Here is a 22,122-nt window from a genome sequence, read left to right as displayed (position 1 = left end):
TGGAGAGAGCCAAGGGAAGCCAAGAGATGAAAGCCAGCCCCGGAGAAGCAAAGTGAGGAACCCCCACAGGAGCAGAGGCTGAAAGCAGTAGAGCCAGGAGCAAGGGACCAGCAGATGCCAGCCACATGCTTTCCTAGACCCCCTTTCCTAGGTATCTTTCTTGGATGCCTTAGTTAGACCACATTTATGGCCTTAAAACTGCGAACTTTTAACATTAAATTCCCTTTTTAAAAGCCGTTCCATTTTTGATATCATGCATTCTGGCAACTTAACAAACAAATACAGCATACTTTTCCTGCCTTTTCCTTTTAACACCAAATTAGTGCCTGGGACATTAATTCCAAATGGCTTGTTTCATTGAGTAATGGTGGTGATCAGAAATGTTCATCTCCCTTAGAGTTTTCATGTATGCCGCACCTGTCCTTCACAAAAAGTCAGGGACTCGGCTGCAAATATGACCTAAACATGGCCTCTCTCTTTCCTCTTCTCTCATCACAGCCCTGGCATGCATGAGCACCGACTTGAAGACAGTGACCCTGAAGTCCTGACATAACTATAAGGATGCCAATCTTAGACCACAGACCCTGAGCTTTTTCTTTCCCTTGGATGTTTGGCAAGGAGTGATTGTGCTTCACTCTCTCTCTAAGATGTCCTGGCATCATGTTGCATGTAGGTGGATTCTCAGCATTCACCGAGTGCCTTTGGGTGGAAAGAGGAAAACTACACAATTATTAGACTGTGAGCCCCATTAGGGTGGGAGCCTCATGGCTTGTTCAGTGCTGTGACCTCAGAACCTAGCACATGGCACGAGGAGGCAGCTGATAGTTATTTGCTAACTGGCTGATTTCAATCCCAGCTTCATATGACTCTGCCTGTGTTCACAGTGCTCAAAAGTAGATGATCAAGGGGTATGGAATGTATGAGTTTTTTCTTTTTATTTCTTTTTCTGGAGTGATATAAATGCTCTAAAAATGATCAAGGTGATGAACACACAACTATGTGATGATACTGAGAGCAATTGATTGTACACTTTGAGTGGACTGTATGTGCGTGATGATATCTCAATAAAAATATATTTTTTAAAGTGAATGACCTTAGAGGTAGGGATTGGCTGCTTCTACACACACATGGGCACATGGATGGGCACACAGATGGGCACACAATGGCACATGGATGGCCACACAGACACATACACAGATAAATCCACAAAATAATTCTACAAAATTGACAGTTATGAGGGTTCTATAAGCAATGATCTATGTATAGGCACAATGAGCGCCATAAGACCAGGATTTGGGGTCTGTTTTGTCCTCTGAAATATGCCACCTGCTTAACATAGTGCCTGACACATAACGGCAACAATTTGATAAATGTCTGTATGCGATGATGTGTGCTAAAAGATCAAAATGGTTACTCACCGATAAATATTGCTGCTCACCATTCACAAATTTGGGTCCAGCCGCTTCCCTCAAATTGATCAATTTTGAGAGGTGCTCATAAGCCACAAATTCATTGAAGAAAGTCTTATAACCTATGAGTTTGGCAACCATAAAACTGTCTTGCCAGTCCATTCCCATCATGAATGAAAAGGGCATGAAGATGTAGGAGCATATTATCTACAAAAATCAAAAGTGTATGCTTTACTAGCTGAGTGGGGGATTGCTTTCACTGCTTCTGTCTCATCTCAGCCACAAGATTGTTCTTGTCTTTATCACGTCCCTTTTGGGCACAGAAATCCCTTCACATTCTCTTGCCCATCTGTACCCATTGGGAGTCAAGGTTAGAACTTGGCCATTTAGTGTAAACTGGATGATTGGGGATGGGGTTAGGAAAGAATGAACGTTATACTGGGGGAAGGAGGTGATAGGAGGCAGAGAAATGGGGGTGGGCAGATGCGGGCTTGATACAAGGTAAGCCTGGACAATGCGTAAGAGTTCCTAGGTGGTTAATGAAGGCTGTTCACAAAACTATTTTACTTTCGAGCAAAGATAAGATAGAAGCAAAATGGAAGGCAGAAACATGATAGAATTTACCTCAAAACTCAACTGTGGGTAGTCAAACAGGTTTCCAAACCAGGACAGGGCTGAATTTACAAAAGACAGCAGAGCCAGGAAGGCAATCACATTCACTGCAATGTTTGCCACCAGGCCAATGGACGAGGATGCTCCTTGCGTTGCAGCTTCTAGAATATTCCTTGAACCGCTTTATCAGAAAAAAAGCAATTCCAGAATTACCAAGGAGTTGTCGGTGGATGGACATTACTGGTGCAGATAGGACATAATCAGAGCTCAATCAGAGGAGAGACAAACTCTTGGGCCAGCACCTGGGTTAGTACCCACCGAAATTCCACGCAATCATCATGGGGGTTTGCAATTGCTGGATTTCAGTGGTAGGCAGGCATATGGGTGTCTGTCTTATTACTATTCTAATCTGGGGGTAATTTCTAATTTGAAAAATTGGGAAAAGAGAAAAATGGTATGGGTCTTAAATATTTTTATCAAAGATTAAGTAGTTACCAGGGAATTTTTATAATATTCTCGGTATATATATATATATACTATCAGAACAAGGAAGGCCCAGTATCCAATACCTCACTGAAGAAATGAAATGCCGCCACCACCTGTGGGTCCCCCAGGTACTCCTCCTTAATTCCATCTCTTCCTTCTAATCTCAGAGGTACCTGCCTCCTCCAATTTTTATAGTCCCTTCCTTTTACAATTGCCCTACCTTGTATATCCCTAAATAATCTATTTGTGTAATTTCACGTATTTTTTAACTTCACAAGTGGAATCATACTATTTATATATATTCTTTGGCAACTTGCGTTTTTGCTCATTAACTATTATGTTGACAATGAAAATGAATGAATTCTACCAATGCACAAACAGGTGACGAATCTCAAGCATGTTGGATGATGAATTCTGTTTTTAAAATGAAATCCCTTTGAACAACCCAAATCTCTTAGCCCTTTCTACTTTTTTTTTCTTTATTTTGCATGGAGAGAAAAAAAAAAGAATCAAAAGTGGTTGAGAATAGCTATATCATACCCCTCTCTTCCCTGAAAAATAGGCTACTGGTCTCTCACCTTATTATGTCCAGAAATGGTCATCCTATCACTTTGCAACATCTTAAAACAAGGCTCAATTAACACTACACTGTATTCATAATGAACTTTCTTCACAATGAACAGCCAAGGAAATGTACTGACATGATGCCTTCCAGATATTCAGAAAGGTTTTCGTCAGGTGTTGAAACAAGAATTTTTTTTTAGTGGCAGCTAAACAATTATTACAAGGAAGTCGAATTTGCTTTAACACCACTCTCCACTCAGCTTTGGAATTTGCACTCCCTCCCCTCAGCTGTTATAGTCATTAAGTTGGTGAACGTGCCCCACTCACCCATTTTCCATTTTGATGGCATTCTTGAGGGTTATTTTAGGAGTTTCTGTTTCAGGCCAAAAGAGTTTAGCAATAGCCAGGGACGCGGGTGCAGACATTACTGAGGCAGTTAACAAGTGGGAGGCTGAGACCTGCAATTTCAGAAGAGGAAAACAAACTTGGGCTTCAGCTTGTCTGTTATTTTCAGAAGGAATGCCCCCAAAAGACTTACAAGGGGGGTGATGGGGCAGGAATTGATTCAATGCCAGAAGATAATGTTTCTTAGAAGGGTTGTCAAGAAACAGGCATCGCCTTGAAGGTCAGAGGGATAAGAGAGGAATTTGTGTTCATTGACAGCGTCCTTTGGGGAGAGGCACAAAGCCAAAATCTAATCATCTCAGATGAGAGTTAATCCTGTGTTGGAGGAACTTTCAAAGAAGATGCCTCACCTTCTCTGTTGTCCTTTTGCATGCTCAAGTCACCCTAAAGCCTGTATTTCATGACTTCATTGTATCTGGCGGGTAGGGGTGGCAGGGACTGGGGTGAGGACTGATGGCCCACATGATGCACAAACAGACATCTTTCCTGAAATCCTTTGTGCATGTACACCATATGTGTTTATCCAGAGTCCCTTTAATCTGTAAGCTCTTTCTATTTTCCTCACTGCAAGTCTACTTAAACTCTTTTTCCCCCCTACCCCACCCCCTTATGCTGTCTCTGGATCTTCTTCCCTAAATCTTCAGAATTCCCAAATCAGCACCTGCTTCCCCCATCCCATTACAACTAGCATGCTTTTGAAGGAGGCATTCCTACCACGATGGTAGAATAAGTTATCTGAGGATCCACTCGAAAGCTTGTTTCTGACTCTTCCTAGACTTTCTCTCCTTTCCTCTTCTTACTAATTCAAGGCCTGGAGTGAAGTTCTGGAATGAAGCTCACCTGTCTTGTATGGAATCCTTACCTCTTGAGTCACACTGAGCTGCCTGTGTTTCAAATTTCTCTACAGGGGCTCATATTTAGGTGTGACTTGTGAGCTAAGTGCTTGGGGACACATGCACTAATTATGATATCATAGAGCACCAGCTCTCACACTTGGCTGTACACTGGAATTAAGATGCTTTAAAAAATACTGACACCTGGGTCTCAACCAAGGAGATTCTTACCTACTCTGTGGTGGTGGCTTGGGCATTGAGATTTGTAAAAACCCCACACGTGATTCCTATGTACAACAAAATTTGAGAACTACCCCTCTAGAACAGGGGTTCACAAACTTTTTCTATATAAGGCCAGGTAGTAAATAGTTTTGGTTCTGCAGGCCACAGTTGCTCAACTCTGAAGCACAAATCTAGCATAGACCAAAGGAATAGGAGAGGCTGTGTTCCAATAACCTTTATTTAAAAAAACAACAATAGGGTGTGGATGGTATGTGAATATATCTCAATAGAACTGCTTTTTTTAGAAAGAAAAAATAAAAAAAAGAAGGTGATCAGGATTTGGCCCATGAGCTGTGGTTTGCCTACATTTAGTCTGGATCATCTTTATTCATGTCAGTAATAATTTATTTTTTTACAAATTTAAATGTTCAGCCACAGTAACCTCTTCATGGATTGCATTCTGCTCTGGCTGTCTATGACTCATTTTCAGATGGCGTGATATGAAACCGAAGCCCAGAAGCTCCTTGGGGCCACTAGATTCAAATACCAGAGCAATTATGACCAGCTATAGAGAAAAAAATACACTCTCTTGGCTTCCCTTTCCACCAGAAATGGGGGGGAAGAAAAAACCCAAGGAATAATAATAGCAGGGAAAGAAGAGGTTAAATTATCCAAACATTAACTCCAGAACATTCTTACCCCGAAAGAAATGTATGCTCCTAAGACGCTCCCGGCAATGGTAGCGAATCCGGCGGTCATGATGGCGTGGAGCTCGGACTTGGTGACATGGGGCAAATAGGGGCGGACCAGCAGCGGAGACTCAGTCTGGAGACAAGGAAGGGCCAATAGATTACACCTTCACTCTTAAATCACAGGGTAGTCTGGCTGCCATTCAGAACTCCATTCTCTAAAACAGTAGTTCTAAGGGTGGTGGTTGAATTGGCACCATCAGCATCACCTCGAAACTTATTAGAAACGTAGAGTCTGAATAAGAATTCCAGCAACCTGAGTTTTCACAAGCATTCCAGCTGATTCTGATGCATGATCAAGTTTGAGAATCCACTCTATTGATGTCTGTGGCTTAGGTATTAAAAAAAAAAGACCAGCAATAACAAGTACAGGTGCCCAGAAGCTCTTTCCCAATAGAGTATTAGATCCCACTCTTCCCCTCGGTATGGGCAGGAACTGCAGAGAGTGTGGTTATAGAAGCTTGAATCCCATTATGGAGTACAGGCAGCCTGCAGTGTGGGCCTCTCCATAAATAATAGCTGTACTTTTAGCATATTAACTACCAAATTGGGCACCATAGAAGCGCGTGTGCAATTTTACAATTTTCCCCTCATTATTTCTAATTTTCTATAAGGGTGAATGTCTTGAGCCTCAATTTATGGACTCAGTAGAAACCAAGTCCATGAGCCCTCTTGCTCTGCAGGTAGAAGTAATCAACTCAAGATGGTGCCCTAATTAGTCCTGAGAGATTTTATGACTATAATTACAAAAATTTCTACTTGGAGGAAGTATGGGCACTGCTCTAAAGACTATGCTTGAGGCTAATGAGCAGAACAGGGCTTGCCAACAAAGCTTAGCAGTCGTAAAACCGGGAGTTGAGGCCATGTATTTTTCTGGGTGACTTCATTTTTGCTTCACATCCAATAGCTTTGGGCAGGGGGTGCTGGCAAGCATTTGTACTTGGTTTCCTTGGTGGGTGACCCCATTTTGCCTAAAGCTACATACTCTCATGGGTGTGTACCATATTACTACTTCTTACATATCAACCCCCTAGCAGTGCTGCTATTTTGAGGAACCCACTTTGGCATCATATTTCTTTATTTAAATGGGGTTCAGGTGAAAGGGCATTTATCCATGTAAAGGATTAGAGAGATGAAAATCTCCACCTAAAAACCCTGCTGCATTTTTCTTCAGGCTCAGTGAAATCAGAACTTTGGCCAGTTCAGGGAAAGGTGAGAATGAGCTTTGAGTATTTAAATGGCGGGGGTGTTGGTGGAGAGAATTTCTTGGTCTCCTCCATTGCTGCAAAGCAAATTCTAGGTCAGCATTATATTGCAGAATGTGAAGCTGCCTATTGCACGTTGGCAGCTTCAAAATAAATGGTGGTGCACTAACTCTATTTGAGAGGAATTCTCCTAGCCTCTGGAGGGTTGCCAGAGACCAGCTTTCAGCTTGCTGAGGGAAGTGGGAATGCTAGGGTGAATTTATAACCCAAAACCTGCTCACCTACCCTGGGGGGGCTGCTCAGAAGACACTCCTTGCACCATGATTGTGAGAAATAAATTCCATAAATTCAGAAAAGATTTGTTGAGAATCTATCCTTTGGTAAGAATATTCAGTCCCCTCCATCTGTATAAATTTTCAAAAACCCAAATTCCAGAGCAGCACAAGGAGACTTTGGAAGGGATGTCTCCGTCTCCGTCTCTGTCTCTCTGTCTGATCAGGGCTCATTTTGACACCTCCCTCTCTACATTAAAAGAAATGGCATATGGATAAAAATAAATAATAGGGGGAAAAAATGCTAAAATAAATTTAGTTTAAATGCTAGTGATCAATGACAGCGAGGGGTAAGGGGTATGGTATGTATACCTTTTTTTCTGTTATCATTTTATTTCTTTTTCTGTTATCTTTTTATTTCTTTTTCTAAATCGATGCGAATGTTCTAAGAAATGATGAATATGCAACTAAGTGATGATATTGTGAATTACTGATTATGTATGTTGTTTTATTTTGTTTCTTTATTTTTTTAATTAACAAATAAATTAAAAATAAAAAATAAAAAAAAAGAAATGGCAACATCATTGTATATTCTTATGTCACCTTCTGGAAAGAAATGATCCATTTCAGCTGGTGTTTTTTTGTTGTTTTTTTTTAAAATATTACAACTCACCTGTCCGATAAATATATTGCCAGCAGCAACTACGGATTCAATAGGAGATGATCCCATAGTAACTAGCATTAACCATCCAACCTAAAATGAGAAAGGGATAAACTATTTGGATTTCAAAACTGCAAGGCAGGGAAAAACAAAACAAAACAAAACAAAAACCAAAACTGGAGTGAAATATCAAGCTTTCAACAACCATTGACAGGCCAGTAATGGTACTAAATATAAGTATATCCTACCTATTTATAGAGTGGACCAATCAAATGTTCCCATTTGAGCTGTAAGTCTGTGTTATCATATGGATTTTGAACATTATATAAATGCACTTCTACAAATATACTCTATACAGGAGATGCATACAAATTGCTAGCAATTAGGACAGGCTTTACGGCGCTAAGCCATTGGCCCAAATTAACCCATTTCATCCTAACAGCCCTTTCAGGGAGGTCCTATAATTATGCACACTTTATAGGAGAGGAAGCCCAGGCACGGAACAATTTTTGCCAAAACTCAGCTATTAAGTTGTGGCAGACCTGTAATATGGCAGAGAGTCACCTTTTCTACTTAATTCAGATGAACGAGGTTTATGGCCCCATTTTTGCACTGGCCTTTAAAGGCTTCCCCTTTCTTTCTTTTTCTACAATGAGTATATAGTAACCTTATAATTAGAAAAACAAGAGTGGTTTCCTTACTGAGAAAAAAAAGAAAAGTCCCTCATGTGGTTCTTTCTTTTTGCCCTCACACACGGGTGTATTCGTTCTGAATGTTTAAACTGACATGCAGAACATTCCAGGGCCTGGGGTCTCTATCTGGAATTCTGAATTCTGCTAGTCTCTTTCTCCGATTATACATTTTCATTTATTTCTCAGGAATCAGAGGGTTGGCTGTGCGCAAACACTTCGTGCATTGCCCTGCTCTTGTCTGCATCCAAACCAGCTTACAAATTTTCAGGTTTTCTCATCTAACTTTCAAGCATGGGGCTGATGGCTGACATGAGTCAATAAATCCCATTTTTAGAAAAAATCGTGTGCTTCTAAAACTCCCTCAGGGGTACTTCCCAGTGCCATACCTTTCTGATGATCCACTGCATCAATCCAAGATAGTACAGCATTGACATCACAGTGCTGAAGAAAACCACAATTGGCAGCACCTGGCGAGGGGTGGGGAGACACAGAAGGGATCCTAGGTTAATGTTCGCCCATTTTTGGAAAGAAATCTTTCAGCAGGTTCAGATTGGGTCTCCTCCTCTCTGCCTCCCCTTGTCCCTCTGACATGCCATAAAAACACTTTCATCATTAGGTAACTTCCTTCTTGATAGTCTCCAGCCCTCATTTGTTCTGGAAAAGCTTGAATATATTGCATAGTAAATGCTGTGTATGTGTGTGCCCGCATGCACGCTTCCTTCACTCTGCTACGATGAGCTTTTCTTTATAGTCGTGCCTCAGAGAAGAAATGAAGCTTTGGGGGAATTTGATAATTAGGTTAACAAGCTGTTCTGATATTAAGCAAACATGGCCTTCAGCACTAATTTGCAGTCACCTTTGGTCAAGATGAATCGTGAGCAATTTCAGATTGCTCTGTCTACGGAAGACATTCCCAGGAGCTGCGTGGATTAGATGAAGCAAGCGTGCCAGTTGTTTCTTATACACTGCCGCCTATAGAGTAAGTCGTCATCCTTTCAGTTTGAAAGACTTCTGAATCATTAAAAAAGTGGTTACGTTTTGGAAATGACTTTAGCTCTGCGCTAGTAAAAATTGTCTTCTTCTAGATCCTGTTTCCTGATACTCTTTGGGGACCTTTAGGGAGGTTTCCAGCCTCCACGGGTCACACACAGCTATGACCAGGGCCCTGCTTTGGCATGAAAGGCAAGAGGGCACTGTCCCGGGGAGGGGAGTGTGGGGACAGGAGGGGCTCAGTTAGGGTCCTCAGGTACCAGTCAAGTCTTGGAAGCGAGTTCCTACTTTCTCGTGACTTTATTTTTCCAATTCTCAGTTCAGTTCATGGCGTGAGCTTATTTCCATCTGTGCATTTGTAAACCCTTGACCTTTTAGAGATGGCTTAATTATTTCAACACTAAAGTATCAAATCAGCAGTTCGAAAAGAAAAAGGATTCAGCATATGAGTTGGCCTAACTGAAGCTGGGGTAAATTTGGAGTCCCTAAGAAATTTAGAAGCCTAGGGACAATAACAGACCATAGAAAAGAAAGCTGAAGAAAACCCCAAATGCATCTCTCTGACTCACGGGCAGGCATTTGTAGGGAATTCCCTGAGGAGAGCAAGCTTCCTGGGGGGGGGGTGGCAGCCAGGCCTGAGGCCAGGCTGCCTTTTCTCTGCAAGATAACATCCTTCTCTCAGTGAGAAGAAAGTCCTGCCTCCAGGCCAGCAGGCAGAGGCTGTGCTGAAGGGGAGGTGGGAAAGGGGCAGAAGTCTTGGGAAGGTTTAGCGAAGCGATGATTCTGGAAGAACTGAGGCTTAGGGAGGGAGGACAGCAACACAATGAGTATAAAGTGCTTCTGAGACCTTCATTTTGTCTGTCCTTGTCAGTCACATAATGTATGTTTTTGCAGTTGCTTAATTCTTGGGTATTTATGGAAGACACTGATGTCCAACAACAGGGAGAAAACTCGCTGTTTCTCTAGATTCAGGGGAGCAGCTCGGAGGCACCTTGTAGAAAGTTCTGGATTTGAATCGGTGCGACCTTATTTTACTGCAGCTGTGCTCAAACTTTAAGTCTTAGGATGTTCTTATATTTTCAAAAAGTATTAATTGTTGCGCTGTGCTTGGAAACTTACTGCTTTTTTGTATATATGTTATTTTTCACAAAAAAGAAAAAAGTCGATTGTGATGATAAATGCACAGCGACATGATGATATCGTGAACTGTTGATTGCACACTTTGGATGATTACATGGTATTGAATATATAACAATAAATAAATAAATAATAAAATGTACTGTGGAACCCAATAAGCTTTTGTTAAACCTGTGGATTTACACTCTACTATAAATTAAAAATGAGACACATCTAGAACATAAGAACTCACAGTACACATTTCATTAGCTATCAGAGCTAGTATGCTGCAAAGCCTCTAGAAAACTCCACTGTACAGTTGTGAGAGAAAAATGAGATTGTTATGAGTAGTTTTGACATCTCAGACCCCGAAAGGATATTGGGGCCCTCTCAGTCTTCCTGGGACACACTTTGAGAACTGCTGATCTAGCTGTCTCTTTGCCAACTGCCTCCCAACCACCTTAATAGGATCTTCTAATGATGAATAAACAAGTCAAGATTATGCTCTGAAACTTACAAAGAAAATTCCCCAATCTTCATTCTCCTTTTGAATGTAAAAAATATATAAAAAATAGTTACAGTGACCAATTGCACGGTTTCCACACATCCAGCTGATTTTTTTTAAAAAGCAATTTTATTGAGATATATGCTCATAGCATACGATCTACCCAAAGTGTGCTGATCTTTAATTGTGTATTTGACTGGTTGATCTTTCCACCTGATTATTTGAGTTGGGTCAAGCTGGGTCTCTGTTCTCACTCACCGAGTCTCTGCCTCAATCCCTATCTCTGCTGCTCCACTTTTTTTTATTTAAGAAATAGCTACACAAGTATAGTCCAGATCAGTTACTCACAGTATCAACACATAGTTGTGTATTCTTCACCATGATCATTTTTAGAACATTTGCATCACTCCAGAAAAAGAAAATGAAAATAAAAGAACTCATACCTCCCATGCCCCTTATCCCTTATCCCTTACCCTTACCCCTCTGTGCCAGTTTGAAAGGATTACGTGCCCTAGAAAAGCCATGTTTTAATCCTGATCCATCCTGTGGAGGCAGCCACTTCTTTTAATCCCTATTCAGCACTGTAGGTTGGAAACTTGATTTGATTATCTCCACAGAGATGTGACTCACCCAGTTGTGGGTATTGACCCTTGATTAGAGGGAGATATGACTCCACCCATTCCAAGTGGGTCTTGATTAATTTACCGGAATCTTTTAAAAGAAGAGATATTTGTAGAAAAAGCCTCAAGAGCCATGAGAACCATGCAACCAGAGAGCTTTGGAGATGAAGAAGGAAAATGCCCCTTGGGGCAGTTCATGAAACAAGAAGCCTGGAGAGAAAGCTAGCAGACATTGCCACATTCACCAAGCGCCTTTCCAGTTGAGAGAAAAACCCTGAACTTCATTGGCTTTTCTTGAGTGAAGGTAACCTCTTATTGGTTATTTGGGCATTTTTATAGACTTGCTTTAATTTGGACATTTTCATGGCCTTAGAACTGTAAACTTGCAACTTAATAAATTCCCCCTTATAAAAGCCATTCTGTTTCTGGTATATTGCGTTCCGGCAGCTTGCAAACTAGAACACCTTCCCTCTCATTGACCCACAGTATTTCAATCTACCTGATTTTTACCCTTTATCTCCCCTTATTATTTATTTATTTTTATCTTTACTTATTTATTTTTTATTCATCTGTCCACATCTGGATAGAAGGAGCATCAGATACAAGGTTTTCACAATCACACACATTGTCAAAACTATATATTCTTCGTCAAGAATCAAGGCTACTGAAACACAGCTTAACAGTTTCAGGTATTTCTCTATTGTTGGTTCACTTTTAATTCCTCATAAAGAGCAGAAACTGAATTCCTGGATTTTCTACCTAAAGCTCTGTTATATAGAGAGGCTAACCAGAGAGAGATTACAGGCCTTTCTCCCTAGGTGATTTCAGGCCCTTGTCAAGTAGTGCTAGAAAGATGGAGGGAGCTACTCAGACTTAGGGTGACCACTGTCCTGGTATGCCTGGGACCGAGGGATTTCCTGGACATGGGACTATCACTGCCCTTGAACCTGGAAGTCATCAGGCGGCCATGCATAATCATTACCAAGTACACAAGTTTCTTTTCCCTGACTTTTCAGACACTATCACTCCATAGGCAATGCTTCCTCTTAGAACATCTGATGATGTGATTTTTCTTTTTCATTTAATGTTCCCTGAAAGGACTTGAAAATTTTTGATCCCCATATATTTTCTCTAATGCTATAATAACAAAGTGAAATGTGAGCAGTCTCTGACTTCAGAAGAAATTGTAAAGGATAATTTCATAGTGACATGTAGCATTGCTCCCTGATGAGATGCCAGGCAGCTAGTTATATATCTGGCTGCTGGTCAGTTAAGAGCTACCTGAACATCCACAAAGACAGAGAAGTTATTGGGAAGGCAGTGACCTCAGAGAAAAGGGGTTGCCTTACCTTAAATGCAAAGAAGTGGTCTGTGTATTTCTTGCCAAAGACAAACGAAGCGCCAGCATCAGTGAATCCCAGGAAAGTCTGAGTTAAAGAAAAAAAAAGAACAAATTACTAAAACTGTTAAATCGTATATTCCACAGGATACTCTAGGCTGAGCAGAGGGTGGGGACCCAGCAGATCTGTGGGAAAGATTTGAGTTAATTTTCTGTTTGACCCCTCCAGTCAGTGGAAGGGAAGTGTAGTTTTGAAAACTACCTGCATTCAGATTTCCTGTTGTTTCTGACATCTAGTTTGACTCCAGGATGCTGAAGAATGAGCCCAGTGTGGTAATTTGCTCCAGCAAATCATAGATGCCACATGGGTAGCACTAGGTACCACAAGATGCAAAGAAAGCCTATTTCTCTGTTTGGGGTAACAGATTAGAAGTGTGACATTGAAAAACCTTGGGTGAGATGAAGGGGGAAATAGGGATAGAGGAGTGACTTAGATGATGTGGGTAAGGGGAAGAAGTGATATTAATAAACTAATCAGATTAATATAGTCTAACTAAACAAAGTTATTTGTCTAACTCACGCTATTGGATTAAAATTTGGATCAACTAATGGGGACAAATAAACTTATTTCTAACATGTAGTGAGAACTACATGCAAATGTTGAAAGTAGTATGAAAATAAGGCATTCTTTTGAATCAAACTTACCTGAACTTTTCCGCCCAACCATTCGAAAGCCATAAATCCAAGTTTAGTCCTCAGAATCAAGAGCCCCAAAAGAAACTGTAAACCAATTCCCCAAACGACAGGTCTCCAGTAAACCTAGACAGAAAGATTAAGACAACTTATATCGGAACATGAATGCTGAATTTGGAGTAAATGCTCAGAGGATCACTATTTCCTTGGAAGCAAATGCCTGGCCTTGACCTTCTTGGAAATATCCTGTGATCCATGGTGGGGCAGCCAAAGAAGTCATAGGCAGAGAATCTCTTGACAGAATCACACCTCAAAAACTCAGCATTGTTATGCCCTTATTTCATAAACCTGAATTTGAAGCCTTTAGTCTCATTGAAATATATATATAAACACTCTGCCGTAATAAAATAACTTGCATCACAGAATAAGTAGTATAAGAAAAGGCATAAAGTTGGAAGGATTTGGTCTTCCTGGTCAGCCTGAAAATATTTTCTGTCTGTATGCAGGGTTTGTTGATCTGACCATTTGTGAGTGAATTATGTGTTCAACTCTGCTGAGGGGCTCTCATTTCACTGTAAAAGGAACCGATTTTCTCTAATGCAGGTCCCTGGAGTGCAGCAGTAATGGCCCATCATCTCCTTTCATTTTTGGACCTGAGATGAGTGGCCTGCAAAAGGCTGTGGGGAGAAGGCACAGGAAACATAGGTGTTATACCCGATACAATTTGGATCATATTTGGTCTTGGATTGGTGTTTTTTTTTGTGGGTCAATCTTTCACCAGTAAAGCCTTCTAGAGATTGCCTTGTGAGCTGCATATGAAAGCTTCAATGTCTCAAAATTCTCGCCCATTGAGTGGGTTATAGCTTTACAGAACAAGGGCGAGAATCTGATTCAATGTGAACAAAACTGTTCAATTATATTAAGGACAGAGTTTGGAAGCACAAAAGTTCAAACCGCAAAATGGAAATCTGATAAACTGCAGAATCCAATGATAGAATACTAGATTATTTTCTGGTTTTGGGAAATATGGATTGAAATGGATGAGTTTTCTGTGTAGGTGTGTTTGACCAAGGGACAGGTGGTATAAGAATAGAAATCAGATTTTACAGGGAAGGAAGATCTTACTGGTTGTATAACTAGAAAATTATTGAAGATGAAAAATGTGATAGTTCACCCTCTCTAAGCTCAACTCTGCAAGCGAAATCATTGCCCTCCCCCCTATGTGGGACATGACATCCAGAGGTGAAAGTGTCCTTGGCAGCGTGGGAGATGACCTCCAGGGATAAGTTTGGCCCTGGTACCATGGGATCAACAATGCCATCCTGACCAAAAGGGGGAAAAGAAGTATAACAGATAAACTATTAGTTGCAGAGAGAATTCAAATAGAGCCGAGAGGCTACTCTGGAGGTTGCTCTTATGCAAGCTTCAGCTAGATCTTGCTACCTATCATAACCTGCCAACCCCCAACCAGGATGATTCCAGCCAATTCTAAAGAACACCTAGGGCAACATATAAGATTCCACAAGAGTTCCAGGCACTAGAGTAACTTTCCAGAAACCTACAACTTCCAGATGGGTCCCTCGTACAGATAAGTCCTGAAAACTAGCCCAGCCTCTCCAGAACATCAGATAGTTCCTTCTCCCTACCCCATATTAATGACAGACACTTCCAATATGAAAAATTTAGAATGTAGCCCAAACAACCCTATAGAGAGGGATGGAAAGATCAAAGGTGATGGCGGAGTTGCATAGAGAAGATAGGACTTAACAGTGAATATGAATGCTGAATCATTAAATTGGTATCTCTTTTGTTCTCCAGTATTTTAGAACAGCTAGAAGTAAAATCCTAAAACTGGGGAATTGTAACCCATGTCAAACTTTGAAATATGTTCTACAACTAATTGTGATGCTGTGCTTTGAAATTTATAGCATATATATATATATATATATGTTATTGTTCACAAAAAAAAAGGGAAAAAGTTGATTGTGATGATAAAAAAAATATTTAAGCCCTCTAGCTTCTAATATTCTGGAGCAGCTAGAAGGAATAATAGGAGAGGATGGTATGGCAGCCCATGACAAACTCTGGGAATCTGCCCTGTAACTACTTGTTGAAGAGTGCTTTGAAAACTGTTGCTTTTTTATTTCTTTGCTTTGTATATATGTTATACTGTGCAATAAAAAAATGAAAAAAAAATGTGAGAGTAGTGGATGGTACTCTGCAAATCTGGCAAGAAGTGTACCCTAGCAATTTTAAATATCTTAACAAGGTAAGAATAATATTGAATGATAGTTCAATTGTCTCACAATCATTATTTCAAACAGTTTACACAGGGGGAAAGAGAAAAAAAAAATCGATTTCATACTTACCCTGGTTGGGTGCTTGGAAAATAGAAATACCAGGAGAACGTACATTATAAGGCCACCGAAGGACACCAGCTGCTGTTGGCCCAATTTGGCAGTGTCGAGGATCAGCCAGAAAATAACCCCCAGGATTAGAGCGACCCAAATCACCCTAGGAGAATGGGAAAAGAGGCACTGTCAATATTTCCTGTGCTGGCTTGAAAGCCATCATCAGGTTTAATCTGACAAACAAATGATATTACCAAGAGTAATAGTGCCCTGCACCAGGAAATTGTGCTTCTAGAAACTGCAGCAGATCCTGTTTGGTTGTGGCTATAAAAAGGCCAATAGCCAAAGAGTTAAGCAACCTACCCCTCACAACCCACAATTTGACTTTTTTTTTTTGTTTTCTAGGAACAAAGAAAAGAAAATCCACTAGCTTTTATACATAATTTTTCTACTTCATGTGGGCTACTTCAATCACAGACTAGACGTGCTCACATTTTTGGGGAGGTGGGTGAGCATGGGTCAGGAATTAAACCTGGGTCTTCTGCATGGTGAGCAAGCCCCCTGCCACGCAACCACCCACACGCCCCGGGTATGTTCACTTTCTAACTGTTCTGGGTTCGAGGCCTTGGTCATTTAGTATAAAAGCAAGTTCATTCATAAAATGTGCATTTTCCCTACGGGTTTTTATGTTGGATATAGACTTTTTTTTTGCATGCTGTATGGTGGGGGGCACATTTCATTCTTTTTCCATGTGACTCTCCCATTATTGCAGCATTATTTGTTGAAATTTTTTTGGGGGGTGGAGAAGTGCATGGGCCAGGAATTGAGCCCAGGTTTCCTGCATGGCATATAAGAATTCTACCACTGAACCACCCTTACACCCCTGGATATAGACTTTTTTTTTTGGCATGGGTAGGCTCTGGGAATCAAACCCAGGTCTGTGGGTTGGCAGGCTAGAATTCTACCACTGAGCCACTATTGCACCATTTAGGATGTAGACTTTTTTTTTTTTTTTTTTTTTTGCATGGGCAGGCACTGGGCATTAAACTCAGGTCTCAGGCATGGCAGGCAAGAACTCTGCCTGCTGAGCCATTGTGGCCTGCTCCGGATAGAGACTTTCATGCTTAAAAGCTATAGAGTAAAGGGCGGTGCAATAGTGGCTCAGTGGCAGAATTCTCACCTGCCATGCAGGAGACCTGGGGAATCGAACTTGCCCATGCAAAAAAAAGAAAAACAAGAACACGGAAACTATGGAGTAAATCATAAATGAGATCAATAGATCTGATCGCTTAAAAAAGTCAAGTGCATGTCAAAAAAGCTTCATAAACAAATTGCAAAAAAAAAAAAAAAAAAAATAGCAAGAGAACATTCCCAACAGCTACTAGTGATGAGAGAGGCCCTGTGTGTTGATGCACAGATAAATAGCCCCTGAGAAATGTATCCTATAATTTCTGGGCCAGAACCAAGGATATATCCTGTGCCAACACAAACATTATCAGTTGATCAGTGGATATCCTTACACTGACAAATTGGAGAGCTATAAAGCCATTCCTGCTTATGACTTAACAACGGCTTCTCCTTTTAAAACATTCTTTATTACAACCTTTGTAGGTTTACAGAAACATTATGTAGGAAATGCACACTCCCCATATAGCTCCCTCTTTCATATGCATTCTTCCCTCTTATTAACCTTTTGCATTAGTGCTAATGCCTGCTTCTTGATGCATGGGTGCACAGCTTTCTCCCTAATGTAGCACATAGGTTATTTAGCCAACATTTTTTGGGTAACATTTTATCATTTGCTAGCCCTTGAAATTCAGGCGGTCTGTAGGGACAATGGAACACATCGCTTGATTGCCTGATTTCCTGTTCATAAAATAAAGGCATGCCCTGGCTTATTTCTCACTTCAATATGCCCTAAATAAGGAACCAAGTTCAGAACAAGTTTTGGAACTGTTCTGGAAAAGACTATCATCCCTCTCAAATGGAATAAGAGAACCAACTGTATTTACCACTTTAGCCAGAACCAGTGGCTGTCCAGGAGCCTTTTCCTGGGAGACAGGAATGCATCAATTCGATCTTCATATTTGTCCATCAAGTAATCCCAGACAAAAAAGAAGATGACAATCATGGTGATTACAAAAAGAGGAAGGGCTCTGTGGAAGTCCAGCACACAAGCTGCAATCACCATACACAGGTAGCCTGTCCGGGAAGCAAATGCAAACTTGAGCATCACCAATGCCTGTGAGGGCTTTTCTCTTACAGAAATTACCGTGTTCTTGAATTTTGATGCTTGGCCATTGGGCTGCTCACTTTGTATTAATTATTTTTCTAGCATTCAGGCTGTCAGTATAAGGCTTAAAGCAAGCCCTGACAATGAAGAATTGGTTCTCCTGGTTTGCAGCTCAGATTCAGCCTAAGCTTAAGTAGGAAAATGGACCCATCAAAGGATCACCTGTAAGGATGGTTCACCTTCTGAATTTGCATTCACCAATTCACCCCTTTACATCCACATCACAATAATGATCTCCACCTGAGCCGCGAGACATGATGCCTCAAAAAAATTAGCTGCTGGATCATAAATAGGATAGAAGACATAGGTGTCCCATCACAATCCAGGCTCAGAGGCTTCTTGACAACTTCTCTGCCTCTCCAGATGATTCAGTGCAGTCCAAGGGAAGGGGAGATTTATTTTCTTTCCACAGAAAGCCTATACTTAGGGGATCCCAAAAAGAGACATTAGTTATCTACCTGCTAATAAAATGCCCCAGATGATATACCGAAGGGTGGTTTTGTGTTTCCTACAAGAATTACAAACTGCATCATACTTCTTTTCCAAGCATCTGTAACAACACAAAAGCAAAGAAGCAGACAGAAATAAATACCACAAACATGAAATGAAATGGCATGCCAAAGCTGGATTCCGTGGCTGTCCTGGTGAAACAAACAGCAAAGCACAGTCCCTGAGGTTTAGGTTCAAGGGTAGGAATGGAATCATCTCATTGTATACTGAAACCAGTCATGGCCTGGATCAACATTTACTAATTAATGTGCCAAGTCCTGAGGGGTTACAGAGATTGAGAAAACATACAGAGCAGGAGAAGTGGATGACTATCTGGAAGCAGAGACAAATCACTGGAGAAGAGTATTTCTAGCTAGTCTATAAGGGCCTCCAGTAGTTTTCAACTGGTGGTTATTAAAAGAGAAAAATCTGGGATGGTGCAAGAGTGGCTCAGTGGTAAGCATGCTCGCCTGCCAAGCCAGAGACCGGGTTCGATTCCCAGAGCCTGCCCATGCCAAACAAAAAAAGAAAAATCCATCCAACTCTGTCATCCCTCCTTGTTCCATTAAGTTTCAGCAAGTTGATTGTTGATCACCGTCCTCTTTCATCTGAGACTGAAAGATGTCACTGGGTGCTTGAAATGCAAAGTAGAATTTCGTGGATTTATCATGGATTGTACCAATGAATCATAATAGGCCTCTCTCTAAAAGTTCTGGAATCATTGGCATGTTTGATTCAGTTCTGGGCTACGTTATACGGTGGGTGGGTAGCATGTGAGAAAATCGCTTGTTTGATCATGTCTTATGGGGAGGATGGTATCCCCAGGCCCCCGGCATGAGTTTGGAGGGGCCACAAGGCTGAGCCCATAACTACTGTCCTCCACATCTTTGGACACTTGGTCCTCTCCATGCCTGAAATGAATCTTGGCTTCCGGGTAGGTGCCCCTTCCGTCAATGCTGCCTCTAATGAAGGCCTTTCCTCCTCTCCATTTTTACTCAAGGCTGGATGGAAGGGATTTACTTGCATATTTAACCATTTCCATTTCCTGGCCATTGGTCAGCATTTCTAAAACAGCTACTTTTCATCACTTACAGAGGATTCCCAAACTCCAGGATCCTTTCTTATTTCATCTCCTAGCTGGGAGACCTCCGCTCCCTTTGGTTAGTGCCTCCTGTTCCCTTTCTCCGGACACACCCGCAGGTTCAAGCTGAAGCCAACCTTCAGCTTTGGGGCACAGCTCAAATCTCCAGCTTCCATAAAGCTTTCTAAGACCTCTTCAGACAGGGGTGCCCTGCTGCCTTTTATCCTTCCTGTCCTCTCTGATTGTCTTTTGCTATGAACCCATGACTGACTAACACTTCCTGGAGAATAGACGTCTGTGAGCTCCACAGCAGAAGTAATAAGCTTGGTTATTAAGGGTGTCAACAGATATTTATTGAATTAATAGATAGATAAGAGGGGAGTATATATGGCTTAGCTGGAAAGGTATTTTACAACCGTGGGTTGGGATCCAGTTAGGTATGAGTTCACACAATGAAACATCACCATCATTTAGGGAAAAAAGCAACTATTAAAGTGTATAGTAATGATAGGTATTATTTCAGGAATCTGTTGCTGTTATATATGTGTGTGAATATGCATGCTAAGAATTAAAAACACTGCTCTAGAAGATATTGGGGGCATAAAGTGTAGTGAAGACGAACTTTTTCATGGTTTAACTTTAGGAAAGGCTAATGATGCTTTTATCCTCAGCGTTAACAGTAGCGGGGGAAGAGGGTGACATTTAATAGGACACATCTGTCTACTTTCGGTTAGAGTTATCAGGTTTTGAAATTGCAGGGAACGTGTATAGCCCATTATGGCAATCAGACTCTGCATAAAGTAGCTGGAAATAGGCCATTTGGTTTATCTAGGCTGAAGGACGGATCTCTGGGTGGTGGTTTCAGTTCCATTAACATTAAGCGTAACTTGAGTATCTCTGGCCACTCAAGGGAATTTCTCAGCCCTCAGGGTCAGAGACTCATCAAGTAAAATGAGGGATGAAACTAAACTCAGGTGTCTGAGAGGGTAAATATTCTTGATGATGCATAGGTGACGAGAGCTCCCAACCCTAATTTTGACCAACTCCAGAGATGTTTTCTAATATATCAAAACATAGTTCCCCAGAGACACAGAATTGAAATCAAATTTAGGAATTCAGAAATGGACAAAACTGTTGTGTTATGGTAGAGTACCACATGTCAGTCTGAGGTAGGAATCAGAATCAGAATTTTATTTTTTCTGTATGTTATGTGACGGGGTCACACTTCATTATTTTTCCATGTGAGTATTGCAGCAGCATTTATTGAATTTTTGTTTGTTTTTTTGTTTGTCTATTTTGCTTGTTTGTTTGTTTTCGGGGAGTGTGTGGACCGGGAATTGAACCTGGGTCTCCTGCAGGGCAGGTGAAAATTCTACCACTGAACTACCCTTGCACCCCACCAAAATCAGAAATTTTAACCAGACTCTATTCCTCTCTGGCTGGCTGGGCTTGGGTAAGTTATTTCTCAGAGCTTCATTTTCCTGGTCTGAAAAAAATATAATCTTGCCTCTCCTACCTCATGGGGTTGTACTGCTATATCTTCAGGATACTATAAGGAAAGAGCATCTGTTTTGTTGGGATTTAAAATGCATTGAGTTTTGAGAGACCAATTGCTTACTGCTTGACATTGCGAAGATGAACTAACTATCTTTCAGTGGAGTGGAGCAATTGGTTGTTAACTGATGCCTTTAATTAGAAGACTGTCCTGGGTGAATTCAGATCTAACAAATTGGGTCCCTAGGACATCAACAGTTTGAAATTGCTACATTGATTATCCTCCAAGTCAATCAATTTTTCTGAATGTGTCATTGGGTAGGCAGTGGAGAAGGAGATTGGTAGTGTTGACAATCTCCAATAAATCATAATAAATGTTTAAAATTACATGAGAGTAAGACAAAGTGGAGGACCCAAACAGGAGGTCAGTGTGACTATTTCTGGCTGAAAAATTGTACCCCTACCAGATAAATCCTGAAGCTCAGAAGGCCCTGCCTCTCCAGAACATCAGCTAGTTCCATCCCCCTACCCCTTATTATTGACAACCCCTTCCAACATGAAAAGGTTAGAATGGGCATAGCCCAAATATCCCTAAAGAGTGAGGGAAAGATCAAAAGTGATAGCGGAGTTATACAGAGAAGGTAGGGTTTAACAAATGAGCATGAGCGCCGAATCATTACATTGATATCCCTTTTAGTCTCCAGTACCTTAGAGCTGCTCCAAAACATTTGGAAGGACAGAGATCAAAAATCTGAGAGGATGGTATGGTAGCCCATGACAAACTCTGGGATCTGTCTTGTAACTACTTGTTGAAGTGTGCTTTGAAAACGATTGCTTTTTTCTTGCTTTGCTTTGTATATATGTTATACTATACAATAGAAAATTTTTTTTAAAAATTGTACCCTTTTTGATATGTGTCTTGCTCATCCTCTATGTCTTCTGTGGTTTTTGGAGAATCCTGCTCAATGGTGACAGTATACTCTTCTCCCTGGAAATCAAACATTGGAACAGAAATAGAATAATGGGCAACCGGGCTGTAAA

General features: G+C 41.0%; 1 protein-coding gene across 6 annotated transcripts in view; it reads right to left on the bottom strand.

Annotated features, from left to right (window-relative positions):
- The window catches only part of SLC28A3 (solute carrier family 28 member 3), a 66,886-nt gene that overhangs the window by 7,947 nt on the left and 36,817 nt on the right, over positions 1-22,122 (bottom strand). For 4 of the 6 annotated variants that reach the window (XM_077148543.1, XM_077148544.1, XM_077148546.1 and 1 more), the window contains exons 4-15: positions 21,984-22,069; positions 18,476-18,567; positions 17,737-17,926; positions 15,743-15,887; positions 13,386-13,499; positions 12,691-12,768; positions 8,497-8,577; positions 7,431-7,511; positions 5,231-5,356; positions 3,399-3,529; positions 2,034-2,202; positions 1,419-1,616 (exon numbers count right to left, since the gene is read on the bottom strand). In XM_077148543.1, coding sequence (XP_077004658.1) covers positions 1,419-1,616; positions 2,034-2,202; positions 3,399-3,529; positions 5,231-5,356; positions 7,431-7,511; positions 8,497-8,577; positions 12,691-12,768; positions 13,386-13,499; positions 15,743-15,887; positions 17,737-17,926; positions 18,476-18,567; positions 21,984-22,069 — 1,491 coding nt within the window. The remainder of the gene's footprint in view (positions 1-1,418; positions 1,617-2,033; positions 2,203-3,398; positions 3,530-5,230; positions 5,357-7,430; positions 7,512-8,496; positions 8,578-12,690; positions 12,769-13,385; positions 13,500-15,742; positions 15,888-17,736; positions 17,927-18,475; positions 18,568-21,983; positions 22,070-22,122) is intronic. The other 2 variants (XM_077148549.1, XM_077148547.1) reach the window with 2 other exon arrangements.

The sequence above is a fragment of the Tamandua tetradactyla genome, chromosome 2 (assembly GCF_023851605.1).
Source record: "Tamandua tetradactyla isolate mTamTet1 chromosome 2, mTamTet1.pri, whole genome shotgun sequence".
Taxonomy (NCBI): Eukaryota; Metazoa; Chordata; class Mammalia; order Pilosa; family Myrmecophagidae; genus Tamandua; species Tamandua tetradactyla.
The sequence above is the reverse complement of the archived record's forward strand: the minus strand, read 5'-3'. Positions and strand labels throughout refer to the sequence as shown.